General features: G+C 47.2%; 2 protein-coding genes across 3 annotated transcripts in view; one reads left to right on the forward strand and one right to left on the reverse strand.

The window, feature by feature from the left end:
• nrip2 (nuclear receptor interacting protein 2) overlaps positions 1-10,089 on the forward strand; it is a 66,731-nt gene extending 56,642 nt beyond the window's left edge. Inside the window, exon 6 of the mRNA XM_070900466.1 lies at positions 9,538-10,089. Within this exon, the coding sequence (XP_070756567.1) occupies positions 9,538-9,663 (126 nt within the window). The 3' untranslated portion in view covers positions 9,664-10,089. The remainder of the gene's footprint in view (positions 1-9,537) is intronic.
• itfg2 (integrin alpha FG-GAP repeat containing 2) overlaps positions 1-13,157 on the reverse strand; it is a 355,330-nt gene that overhangs the window by 90,371 nt on the left and 251,802 nt on the right. The gene's annotated exons all lie outside the window — the stretch shown is intronic.

Consider the following 13,157-nt stretch of genomic DNA (forward strand, 5'->3'; position numbering starts at 1 on the left):
GTCATCAAGACCCAGGTCGGTGATTGGAGCGTGGGCAGATACAGCATGAGCGGCGAGGTTGGGGCGAAGGAGTAGCGAGAGACTGTGGAGGGACGTGATCGGGGCCCAGGGGAGCCGCGAGTTCGGGGCCAGGGGCCCAGGGGCAGCACGGACCAGTCCACACTGTGATACGTGTGCGCACTAGGTCTGTGCAGAGCTAGTTTCCAGTTGTCTTGAGTAATCCTTGCCACTGGACCAAGACCTAACTCTGTGAAGCCCGTGTGGTGGTTGGTGTGCAACGGCCACCCCACTTAAAAAAATCCACGCACAGGCATCTTCCACCCTTCAGGATGTAGTTCGGGTCCTTCATTGAAACATCTGTGAACTCGTCCTTTTTTTGGCGTGGAAGCAAGTCATCCTCGTTTTGAGGGACCGTCTATAAGAACATAAGAAATAGGAACAGGAGTAGGCCATGCAGCCCCTCGAGCCTGCTCCACCATTCAATAAGATCATGGCTGATCTGATCATGGACTCAGCTCCACTTCCCCACCCGTTCCCTATAACCCCTTATAGTTTAAGAAACTGTCTATTTCTATCTTAAATTTATTCTAGCTTCCACAGCTCTCTGAGGCAACGAATTCCACAGATTTACAATCCTCAGAGAAGAAATTTCTCCTCATCTCAGTTATAAATGGGCGGCCCCTTATTCTTAGATCATGCCCTCTAGTTCTCGTCTCCCCCATCATAGAAACATAGTGTTGTGTATGGAGAAAGAGTCAGACTGAACACTGTGAGCTCAAAGTAAAGTGTGACCTTAATCTTTTATTGCAGGTCTCCAGAGTGCCTCTCCAACCTGTGAAGCCTCCTTAAATACCTGTGCTCCCAAGGGATTATGGGATCCCTTGGGACTCCAGGGGATGAGCCATCTGGTGGCTGTACAGAGTAAATACAAGTTTACATATATAACAACACATTCCCCCCCCCCCAAAGTCAATAGTGTAACTATTTACAATGTGAGTCGATCTGGGACCCTTCTTGCCCTGGTTGATCACCTTGATGTGAAAGCTGGTGGTGTTGAATCATTTGTTGGGCCCTCGCTGGGCTGCTGTGCAGCTGGCCTTGCTGGGCTGCCTGGTGTGTTAGGCCCTGCTCGGCTGCTGTGGATGATGGGTTCTGTCAACCGTGCTGCCGGTTGGCCACTGGTGTGTATGTTGGGGGATCACAAAAGGTAGAGTCCAAGGTGGGTTGGTCAGGTCAGTCCGTGAATCTGAGTTTGATTTGGTCTAAGTGTTTCTGGTGAGTGAGTCCATTTGAAAGTTTGACCCGAAACAACCTGCTCCCCTCTTTGGCCATGACAGTGTCGGGAAGCCACTTGGGACCTTGTCCATAATTTAATACAAATACAGGATCATTAGTTTCAGTCTCGCATGACACATGTGCACTATCATGGTATGTACTTTGTTGAAGCCGCCTGCTCTCTACCTGCTTATGTAGATCAGGGTGAACTAACGAGAGCCTTGTCTTAAGTGCTCTTTTCATGAGCAGTTCAGCAGGTGGGATCCCAGTGAGTGAGTGGGGTCTCGTGCGGTAGCTAAGCAGGACTCGGGATAGGCGAGTCTGCAATGAGCCTTCAGTTACCCTCTTCAAATCTTGCATGATGGTTTGCACTGCTCTCTCTGCCTGACCATTGGACTGCAGGTTTAAACGGGGCAACATGGCATGTTTGATCCCATTACGGGTCATGAATTCTTTGAACTCAGCACTGGTAAAACATGGCCAGTAGTCGCTCACCAGGACATCGGGTAGGCCGTGTGTGGCAAACATGGCCCGCAGGCTTTCAGTAGTGGCAGCGGACGTGCTAGTCGACATTATCTCACAATCAATCCACTTGGAGTACGTGTCTACTACCACGAGGAACATTTTACCCAAGAACGGGCCTGCATAGTCGACATGTACTCTAGACCACGGTTTGGAGGGCCAAGACCATAAACTTAGCAGCACCGCCTCCCTGGGTACATTGCTTAACTGCGAACATGTATTACATCTGTGAACGCAGGACTCTAAGTCCGCATCGATACCGGGCCACCACACGTAGGATCTGGCTAACGATTCCATCATTACGATGCCTGGGTGGGTACTGTGGAAGTCATTGATGAAGGGTGTCTCTGCCCTTCTTGGGGACCACTACTCGATTGCCCCACAGAAGACAGTCTGCCTGTATAGACATTTCATCTTTGCGCCGCTGGAACGGCTTTATCTCTTCCTAGCATTTCCATTGGGACACTGGACCAGCTTCCGTGAAGCACACAGCTTTTGACTAGAGATAATAAGGGGTCCTGGCTTGTCCAGGTTTTAATCTGCCGGGCAGTGACGGGTGATTGCTCACTCTTGAATGCTTCCATAACCATGGCTAGATCTGTGGGCTGCGTCATTTCTACGCTCGTGGTGGGTAATGGCAGCCTACCGAGAGCATCGGCGCAGTTTTCTGTGCCTGGCCTGTGGCGGATGGCATAGTTGTATGCGGACAACGTGAGCGCCCATCTCTGGATGCGGGCCGATGCGTTGGTATTGATCCCTTTACTCTCGGAGAACAGGGATATAAGTGGCTTATGGTCAGATCCAATTCGAATTTTAGCCCAAACAGGTATTGATGCATTTTCTTTACCCCATAAACACACATTAATGCTTCTTTCTCAATCATGCTGTAGGCTCTCTCAGCCTTAGACCAACTCCTGGATGCATAGGCAACGGTTTCAGTTTCCCAAAATCATTAGCTTGTTGCAATTCACACCGACGCTATATGACGACGCTTCACATGCTAGTACCAAACGCTTACATGGATCACACAACACAAGCAATTTGTTTGAGCATAACAATTTTCTCGCTTTTACAAAGGCATTTTCTTGGCTTTTGCCCCAATCCCATTCGTCCCCTTTTCGTAGTAAGACATGCAGTGGTTCTAACAGTGTGCTGAGACCTGGTAAGAAGTTACCAAAGTAGTTCAGGAGTCCCAGATACGACTGCAGCTCCGTTACGTTCTGTGGTCTCGGTGCGTTCTCGATTGCCTCCATCTTCGCGTTGGTGGGCCTGATGCCGTCCGCCGCAATCCTCCTTCCCAGGAACTCCACTTCAGGCACCAGGAAAATGCACTTCAAGTGTTTTAACCTGAGCCCCACGCGGTTGAGTCGACTAAGAACCTCTTCCAGGTTTTGCATATGCTCGACTGTGTTCCGACCTGTGACCAAGATGTCGTCCTGGAAGACCATGGTGTGCGGAACCGACTTCAGTAAGCTTTCCATGTTTCTCTGGAATATCGCCACCGCCGATCGGATTCCAAACGGGCATCTGTTATAAACAAAAAGACCTTTGTGCGTGTTGATGCAGGTGAGGGTCTTCGATGATTCCTCCAGTTCCTGCGTCATGTAGACTGAAGTCAGATCCAGCTTCGTGAACGTCTTTCGTCCTGCCAGCGTTGCAAAGAGGTCGTCGACCTTTGGTAGTGGGTATTGGTCCTGCAGGGCAAAACGATTGATAGTTACTTTGTAATCGCCACAGATTCTGATGGTGCCGTCTCCCTTGAGGACTGGGATGATAGGACTGGCCCACTCGTTGAACTCGATCGGGGAAATTATGCCTTCTCTTTGTAGCCGGTCTAGCTCGATCTCTACCCTTTCTCTCATCATGTACGGTACTGCTCTCGCCTTGTGATGGATGGGTCATGCCCCCTGAATTAGGTGGATCTGCACTTTTGCTCCTTGGAATTTCCCGATGACTGGTTCGAACAGCGAAGGAAATTTGTTTAAGACCTGGGCACATGAAGTGTCGTCAGCGGGAGATATCGCTCGGATGTTGTCCCAGTTCCAGTGTAGCCTTCCCAGCCAGCTCCTGCCGAGCAGCGTGGGACCATCGCCCGGTACCACCCAGAGTGGTAGCTTGTGCACCGCTCCATTGTAGGAGACCTTTACGGTAGCATTGCCGATTACAGGTATCAGTTCTTTCGAGTAAGTTCTTAGTTTCGTGCAAACTGGAATTAAGACTGGCCTTGAGGCCTTGTTGCACCACAACCTTTCAAAAGTCTTTTTGCCCATGATGGACTGGCTCGCGCCCATGTCCAGCTCCATTGACACCCGGAGTCCATTTCGTTCAACATTCAGCATTATCGGGGGACAATTCGTGGTGAATGTGTGCACCTCATGTACCTCTGCCTTCTCGATTTGAGGCTCTGGTTCGTCGTGATCCTCCGTGGATCTGTCCTCCTCTGCAACATGGTGGTTTGCAAGTTTAACAGGCTTTGCAACTCGCCTGCACACTCGTTGGAGGTGTCCCATTGTTCCACAGCCCTTGCAAACATACTCTTTGAATCGGCATGAATGGAAACGATGATCACTTTCGCAGCGCCAACAAGGTGTTAATGGCCTTGCATTCATCACCCTTGATGGTGGACTCTGAGGCATCGGCGGACGTGTAGCTGCAGGTATGTGTGACCTGCCCTGTACGCTACGATTCAAAAACAACATCACTTTGTTCACAGTACTTGTAGCCGCATTTGTGTGCTGAGAGATTTGCTTCGTATTGTCACTGGTGGCAATGAACGTCTGGGCTATCACTATGGCCTTACTCAAGGTTGGGTCTCTACAGTCAAAAGTTTGCGAGGCATGGTTTCGTGGCCAATGCCAAGTACGTAAAAGTCTCTGAGCATGTGCTCCAAATGTCCTTCAAATTTGCAATGTCCTGCAAAGCGTCTTAGCTCGGCGACATAACTCGCCACTTCCTGGCCTTCAGACCATTTGTAGGTGTAGAACTGGTACCTCACCATCAGAACGCTTTCCTTCAGATTCAAATGCTCTCGGACCAGTGTGCACAAATCGTCGTACGATTTCTCCGTGGGTTTCACTGGAGAGAACAGATTCTTCATGAGGCCATACAGACGGTGAGGAGGATCGCCCTTCGTTTGGCTGCGCTCTCTTCCCCATCTAGCTCGTTGGCCACGAATTATTGGTCGAGTCGCTCCACACAAAAGTTTCCCAATCATCTCCCTCCGAGAATTTCTCCAGGATCCCACTGTTGTGTGCATCTTTGGGTTCGCTATCTGTATCTCATCACCAGTTGTTGTGTATGGAGAAAGTATCAGACTGAACACTGTGAGCTCAAAGTAAAGTGTGACCTTAGTCTTTTATTGCAGGTCTCCAGAGTGCCTCTCTAACTTGTGAAGCCTCCTTAAATATTGGGATCCCTTGGGACTCTAGGGGATGAGCCCCATGGTGGCTGTACAGAGTAAATACAAGTTGACATATATAACACATAGTAAATAGGTGCAGGAGTAGGCCATTCGGCCCTTCGAGCCTGCACCACCATTCAATATGATCATGGCTGATCATGCAACTTCAGTACCCCATTCTGCTTTCTCTCCATTCCCCTTGATCCCTTTAGCCGCAAGGGCCACATCTAACTCCCTTTTGAATATATCTAACAAACTGGCTTCAACAACTTTCTGTGGTAGAGAATTCCACAGGTTTACAATTCTCTAAGTGAAGAAGTTTCTCCTCATCTCGGTCCTAAATGGCTTACCCCTTATCCTTAGACTGTGACCCTGGTTCTGGACTTCCCCAACATTGGGAACATTCTTCCTGCATCTAACCTGTCCAATCCCGTCAGAATTTTATATGTTTTTATGAGATCCCCTCTCATTCTTCTAAATTCCAGTGAATATAAGCCTAGTCGATCCAGTCTTTCTTCATATGTCAGTCCTGCCATCCCGGGAACCTTTGCTGCACTCCCTCAATAGCAAGAATGACTTTCCTCAGATTAGGAGACCAAAACTGCACAACCGCAGTAAGACCTCCCTGCTCCGAAACTCAAATCCTCTTGCTATGAAGGCCAACATGCCATTTGCCTTCTTCACTGCCTGCTGTACCTGCATGCCAACTTTCAATGACTGATGTACCGTGACACCCAGGTCTCGTTGTACCTCCTCTTTTCCTAATCTGTTACCATTCAGATAATATTCTGCCTTCCTGTTTTTGCCACCAAAGTGGATAACCTCACATTTATCTACAGAGGGTCTAGTAAGGAGGGGGAACTGAGGGAAATCTTTATTAGTTGGGAAATTGTGTTGGGGAAATTGATGGGATTGAAGGCCGATAAATCCCCAGGGCCTGATGGACTGCATCCTAGAGTACTTAAGGAGGTGGCCTTGGAAATAGCGGATGCATTGACAGTCATTTTCCAACATTCCATTGACTCTGGATCAGTTCCTATGGAGTGGAGGGTAGCCAATGTAACCCCACTTTTTAAAAAAGGAGGGAGAGAGAAAACAGGGAATTATAGACCGGTCAGCCTGACCTCAGTAGTGGGTAAAATGATGGAATCAATTATTAAGGATGTCATAGCAGTGCATCTGGAAAATGGTGACATGATAGGTCCAAGTCAGCATGGATTTGTGAAAGGGAAATCATGCTTGACAAATCTTCTGGAATTTTTTGAGGATGTTTCCAGTAAAGTGGACAAAGGAGAACCAGTTGATGTGGTATATTTGGACTTTCAGAAGGCTTTCGACAAGGTCCCACACAAGAGATTAATGTGCAAAGTTAAAGCACATGGGATTGGGGGTAGTGTGCTGACGTGGATTGAGAACTGGTTGTCAGACAGGAAGCAAAGAGTAGGAGTAAACGGGTACTTTTCAGAATGGCAGGCAGTGACTAGTGGAGTGCCGCAAGGTTCTGTGCTGGGGCCCCAGCTGTTTACATTGTACATTAATGATTTAGACGAGGGGATTAAATGCAGTATCTCCAAATTTGCGGATGATACTAAGTTGGGTGGCAGTGTGAGCTGCGAGGAGGATGCTATTAGGCTGCAGAGTGACTTGGATAGGTTAGGTGAGTGGGCAAATGCATGGCAGATGAAGTATAATGTGGATAAATGTGAGGTTATCCACTTTGGTGGTAAAAACAGAGAGACAGACTATTATCTGAATGGTGACAGATTAGGAAAAGGGAAGGTGCAACGAGACCTGGGTGTCATGGTACATCAGTCATTGAAGGTTAGCATGCAGGTACAGCAGGCGGTTAAGAAAGCAAATGGCATGTTGGCCTTCATAGCGAGGGGATTTGAATACAGGGGCAGGGAGGTGTTGCTACAGTTGCACAGGGCCTTGGTGAGGCCACACCTGGAGTATTGTGTACAGTTTTGGTCTCCTAACTTGAGGAAGGACATTCTTGCTATTGAGGGAGTGCAGCGAAGGTTCACCAGACTGATTTCCGGGATGGCGGGACTGACCTATCAAGAAAGATTGGATCAACTGGGCTTGTATTCACTGGAGTTCAGAAGAATGAGAGGGGACCTCATAGAAACGTTTAAAATTCTGACGGGTTTAGACAGGTTAGATGCAGAAAGAATGTTCCCAATGTTGGGGAAGTCCAGAACCAGGGGTCACAGTCTGAGGATAAGGGGTAAGCCATTTAGAACCGAGATGAGGAGAAACTTCTTCACCCAGAGAGTGGTGAACCTGTGGAATTCTCTACCACAGAAAGTAGTTGAGGCCAATTCACTAAATATATTCAAAAGGGAGTTAGATGAAGTCCTTACTACTCGGGGGATCAAGGGTTATGGCGAGAAAGCAGGAAGGGGGTACTGAAGTTTCATGTTCAGCCATGAACTCATTGAATGGCGGTGCAGGCTAGAAGGGCTGAATGGCCTGCTCCTGCACCTATTTTCTATGTTTCTATTATACTGCATCTGCCATGCATTTGCCCACTCATCTAACCTGTCCAAGTCACCCTACAGCCTCTTAGTATCCTCCTCACAGCTCACACTGCCACCCAGTTTAATGTCATCTGCAAACTTGGAGATATTACATTCAATTCATTCGTCTAAATCATTGATGTATATTGTAAATAGCTGGGGCCCCAGCATTGAACCTTGCGGTACCCCACTAGTCACTGCCTACCATTCTGAAAAGGACCCGTTTATTCCTACTCTTTGCTTCCTGTCTGCCAACCAGTTCTCTATCCACTTCAATACATTACCCCCAATACCATGTGCTTTAATTTTGCACATTAATCTCTTGTGTGGGACCTTGTCAAAAGCCTTTTGAAAGTCCAAATACACCACATCAGTGGAAACATCCTCTCTGCATCCACCTTGTGAACCCCCTCATAATCTTATACGTTTCGATAAGATCACTCTCATTCTTCTGAATTCCAATGAGTAGAGGCCCAACCCACTCAACCTTTCCTCATAAGTCAACCCCCTCATCCCTGGAATCAACCGAGTGAACCTTCTCTGAACTGCCTCCAAAGCAAGTAAATCCTTTCGTAAATATGGAAACCAAAACTGCACGCAGTATTCCAGGTGTGGCCTCACCAATTCCTTATATAGCTGAAGCAAGACCACCTCCTTAGTGATTGTGATTGTGTTAGGTTCTTTTCCCCCTAAACTCCCTTGATTATCCACTGTTGGGATATTGTTAGTGTCCTCTACCGTAAAGACTAATACAAAATATTTGTTCAGAGTTTCTGCCATCTCCATGTTCCCCATTACTAATTCCCCGGTCTCGTCCTCTAAGGGACCAATATTTACTTTAGCCACCTTTTTCCTTTTTATATACCTATAGAAACTCTTGCTATCTGGTTTTATATTTTGTGCTAGTTTACTTTCATAGTCTATTTTCCCTTTCTTAATCATTTTTTTAGTCATTCGTTGCTGGCTTTTAAAAGCTTCCCAGTCTTCTGTTCTCCCACTAGTTTTGGCCGCTTTGTATGCCATTGTTTTAATTGAATACCATCCTTTATTTCTTTAGTTAGCCATGCATGATGATGATGACTTTTCATAATGCCATGGGATCTTTTAATCCTCCCTGGACAGACAATTGGGGCCTTGATTTGACATTTCATGTGAAAGAAAGCACCTCCAACATTGCAGCACTGTCTCAGTAATAGTGCGGGAGTTGCACCCACAATGTACTCAGAGGCAAGGATCCTACCAACTGAGCTAAGCTGACAACAGGATCTCCGTGTTTAAAACCCTGCCATCTGCAACCTATCCCACATTAAATTCTGCTCCCCTACCACCATCCTCATCAACCGGCAATGAGCTCTTGTTCACCCCAAAAATGTAATTCATAATAATTGTCCTTGTTTACAGGTTCTGCCATGTTTCTGTTCCTCATTGCCACTGCAACCTCACCCAGCCAGCATGTACCCTTCACTTTTGCAATTCCGGCCTTCTTTGCATCAGCTCTCTCCAAATTCGATGAGAGAACTTGTAGCCACCTTAGCCTATGCTCTGGAATGGTCTCCATAAACCCATCCATCTTTCCCTTTCTTCAACAGCCTCCTCAAAATTAATCTTTCACCAAGTTTTCAGTTGCCTTTTCTAATTGTTCTACCATTGCTCATTGTCCATTTTCACCTCTGTGAAACACCTTGGGCTATTTTACTATGTACAAAATGCAAGTTGCTCTCAGCATTACCAGTGCCAAATCAGTTGCTCAATTGTAGACATTTTCACTATCGTTACCACTTTGCACAGAAAAAAAATATTGTTATTTGTTATCCCCAGTGTGTGATTGACTTGGAAAGGGGAGCACTGCTGCTGGGAAAGTCAGAAACACAGCTACCATTCCTAACTAAGCCAGAAGAGGAGGAGGAGGAAGAGGAGAATGATAACGAGGAAGAGAAAGAATGAAAAAGGGCACTAGAATATGGTGTTTTGAACAAAAAATCTCACATGACAGATTGACACCATGAGGTTACTGGGTCTCTTTCTTTTTCTGACCCTTTGTGACAGTGCTATAATCTTTGGCTTGTCTTACTGCAGAAGTGAGATGAGAGGACAATTATGTAACCGCCTCTCTTCTCCTACCACCATTCTCCCAAATCGCCAAAAGACCGTTCCATTCTAAGGGCTCAATTTTCCCCAGTGATTTGCGCCATTTTTTTGGAGCAGGCTGCTTTTTTTGGCCTAAATTATAAATCCAGAGTTTCACCAATCAATTTGCACCAGTGTAACTCAGTTAGTTAAAAAAAAATTTTAGGTAAGTTTTTTTTCAGCCAAAGGGGGCGTAACCAACCACCTACACCAATTCTGACCATTTAGGGAATTTTGGCCAGCTGAGAGTTACTCCAGTTCTGCTTAGGCCAGCGTATGTGGCCTCTCCAGAAAAACCTTGCGGAGAGTAAAGAAATCGGAGGAGGCCATTTGGCCTGGGTTTGAGGCGGCGAGCGTACCGGGAGAGCATTCAGGGCCAGGGTCGGCGGGGGAGCGGATCGGCAAGCCCTTCGGCCTGGGCTAGGGTCAGGTAGTGGACCGGGAGTGCACTCGGGGCCAGGGTCGGTGGGGGAGCGGATCGGCAAGTCCTTCGGCCTGGGCTAGGGTCAGATAGTGGACCAGGAGTGCACTCGGGGCAGGGTCGGGTGGGGGAGCGGATTGGCAAGCCCTTCGGCCTGGGCTAGGGTCAGGTAGTGGACTGGGAGGGCACTTAGGACCAGGGTCAGCGGGGGAGCGGATCAGCAAGCCCTTCGGCCTGGGCTAGGGTCAGGTAGTGGACCGGGTGTGCACTCAGGGCCAGGGTCGGCGGGAGAGCGGATCGGCAAGCCCTTCGGCCTGGGCTAGGGGCCGGGAGCGGACTGGGAGGGCACTTGGGACCAGGGTCGGCAGGGGAGCAGATCGGCAAGCCCTTCGTCCTGGGCTGGGGTCGGGCAGCGGACCGGGAGGGCAACGGCTGTACCTCCGCCGGGCAAAGAGGCAGCCGCACGCTGTCGGCAGCGTCCTGTTCCGATCCTCCAGCCGGCGCAGACACCGTTTACCAGGACCAGTTCCGACGTTGCCTCGCCAAGTTATACCCGAAATACTACACCAGATGCCAGCCTGACTAACTGACTCACTCCCTCCCTCCATCGCCACCACAAATCACCGCCCTGCCGTCCTTGCACTGAACCAGCTTCATGCCACCCCCCAGCCCCGCCCAATAACATCAACTCACACCTTATCCTCAGTTCTATCGACATAAGCTTAAAAACAGCTTAAATGCACCATAAATAAACAGTCCTATCGACATAAGCCGAAAGCACACCCTCCTTCCCGGCTATAGGCACTGATGCAACCCCATTGGCAGACTTAATATACCACCACAAATCACTCCTCGCAGCCGCTCCTGCATAGCACCATCTTCATATCTTCACAGTAAAACCTCTGACCCCCGCCCAACAAGCTCGGCTCACACCCTCACCTCAGTCCTATCGACATTGCTAAATCCGAGCTGTACTGAGCATGCGCATCCATTGGAGCGAGTCACAAACGTGTCTTTTTTCCCCGCACATGCGCAGAAGGCCCCCGGCTTTGTTTTTTTGTGCAGACAGCAGGCTCCACCCCCGCCCCCCCCCCCCCCCACCGAGGCGACTGGACATGCTGTGCGGCTCCGAATTCGATTTACATATCGGGGAAAGTTTGGACAAATATTTATGGTGCATTTCTGGCCCTAAAAACCCGGCGTAACTCTGGCAATACGCCAGAAAATGGGCTTGGGCAAAATTGAGCCCCAAGTTTCTAACTGGTGTTGGGAATACTAGACCTGTTCATTCTGTTGTCTTTATTGCAGCTCCCGGTCTTGTATACTGTGGCATGAAAAAAAACACATTTGCTTTTTATAAAATAGTTTCAGCAATGGGCAACTAAGATTAAATTCCAACAGTAGGTCATCTAAAAGGTTATTTCCTCTTTTGGGTGTTTTCGGTTGCCCAATCTAGTAGTGCGATTGGTACCAAAAATTACAACGGCCTATCTGGGTTTTTGAGGAATAAACCATTACAACGATGTGATCTTGTTGAGAGAGAGTTGATGTAACAGTGAAAATTCATGACAGAAGCACTTCTTGCAACAGAAATAGTCAAGAGCAAATCTGGATATATTTTGAACTGAAGCTGATATTTCTATCCTACACAGATTTGCATCAATTAAGCTTTAATTTTAAAAGTATACCGAAAAAGATTCCTGTAAAATGTTCTATTTAAACAAAAGTAACTTCCAATGCTCAGCTGCAGCATCATTACTTAAATAGGTATTGCAACAGCTGTGGCCTGTCAAAAAATTGAGAGATGCTGTATTAGTTACCAGCCTCACAGCATTATTCAGTTCAACATAAGGCTAACAGTCAAGAAGTTTTTGCCTAAGATCAATGATCGACAGACAGATGGAAATTTTCAGTTTCTATGATCGTAAACTGCAGTCAGTTTGACATAACTAGAGCACCAAAAATAAATGCTTTCCCATTCACTACCACTGTATGTAATTCCAGTGAACTGAATCCTTTTCAATTCACTCACATTGTTTAGAATTCCAGTGGACCAAACTTGACCTCACTCATTCTCTTTTTAGAATTCCAGTGTCCAATTCCTTTGCCAATAACCCCTATTGCTTAGCATTCCAACAGACTCAACCTACTCCAATTAGCCCCCATTATGAAGAAAATATCATCCATATACACACCCTTACATCCATCATTCTGACTCCAGAACAACATGGGATAAAAGAATCCCAGCCAGGAGCACATCTGGCAAACTTGAGCACTCTCAGCCCAATTATTTTCTTTGTTAGTTTTAATTAAGTGGAATTTTTATTCATTTTTCCCAAATTCAGCAGTCACTGTGCTTAGCATGTATCAGTCATCTCACACACATGAACAATCTTTTATGAAAGCTAATGGATTTTATAATGAAGTATTTGAATTTGGATACAAGAACATTGCAAATGGTTCATATTTTACAAAGAAGCAATTGTTGATAAGCAACCTAAGAAGTCCTGAATTCTTCAGGTAAGCATAGGACACACAATATCAGCAGTGCAGAGGAAACTTTATTCTGCATTTAACCCGTGTTGACCATGACCTGGGAGTGCTTGATTGGACAGTGAGGCCTAGAAATTTGTCTCAGGCGATGGCACCAACACAGGTGGTATCGGATCGGCCGCTGTTATACATAGTGCGTGATTATTCCTTTCCATTGCAGTCAACGGAACTGAAAATCAGGCGTTGTATATAACGGGCGCCAGATCCGATACCACCCATTATGCACCACTGCCCGAGATAAATTTCTAGCCCTGCGACTTTTCTTGCATTAAATGTGTGCTATACCTGTTCTAGAAGTGTTTAATGGGACCGTGTAAAAAAAAAAGATTCACCTAAT

The sequence above is a fragment of the Pristiophorus japonicus genome, chromosome 15 (assembly GCF_044704955.1).
Source record: "Pristiophorus japonicus isolate sPriJap1 chromosome 15, sPriJap1.hap1, whole genome shotgun sequence".
NCBI classification, from domain to species: domain Eukaryota; kingdom Metazoa; phylum Chordata; class Chondrichthyes; family Pristiophoridae; genus Pristiophorus; species Pristiophorus japonicus.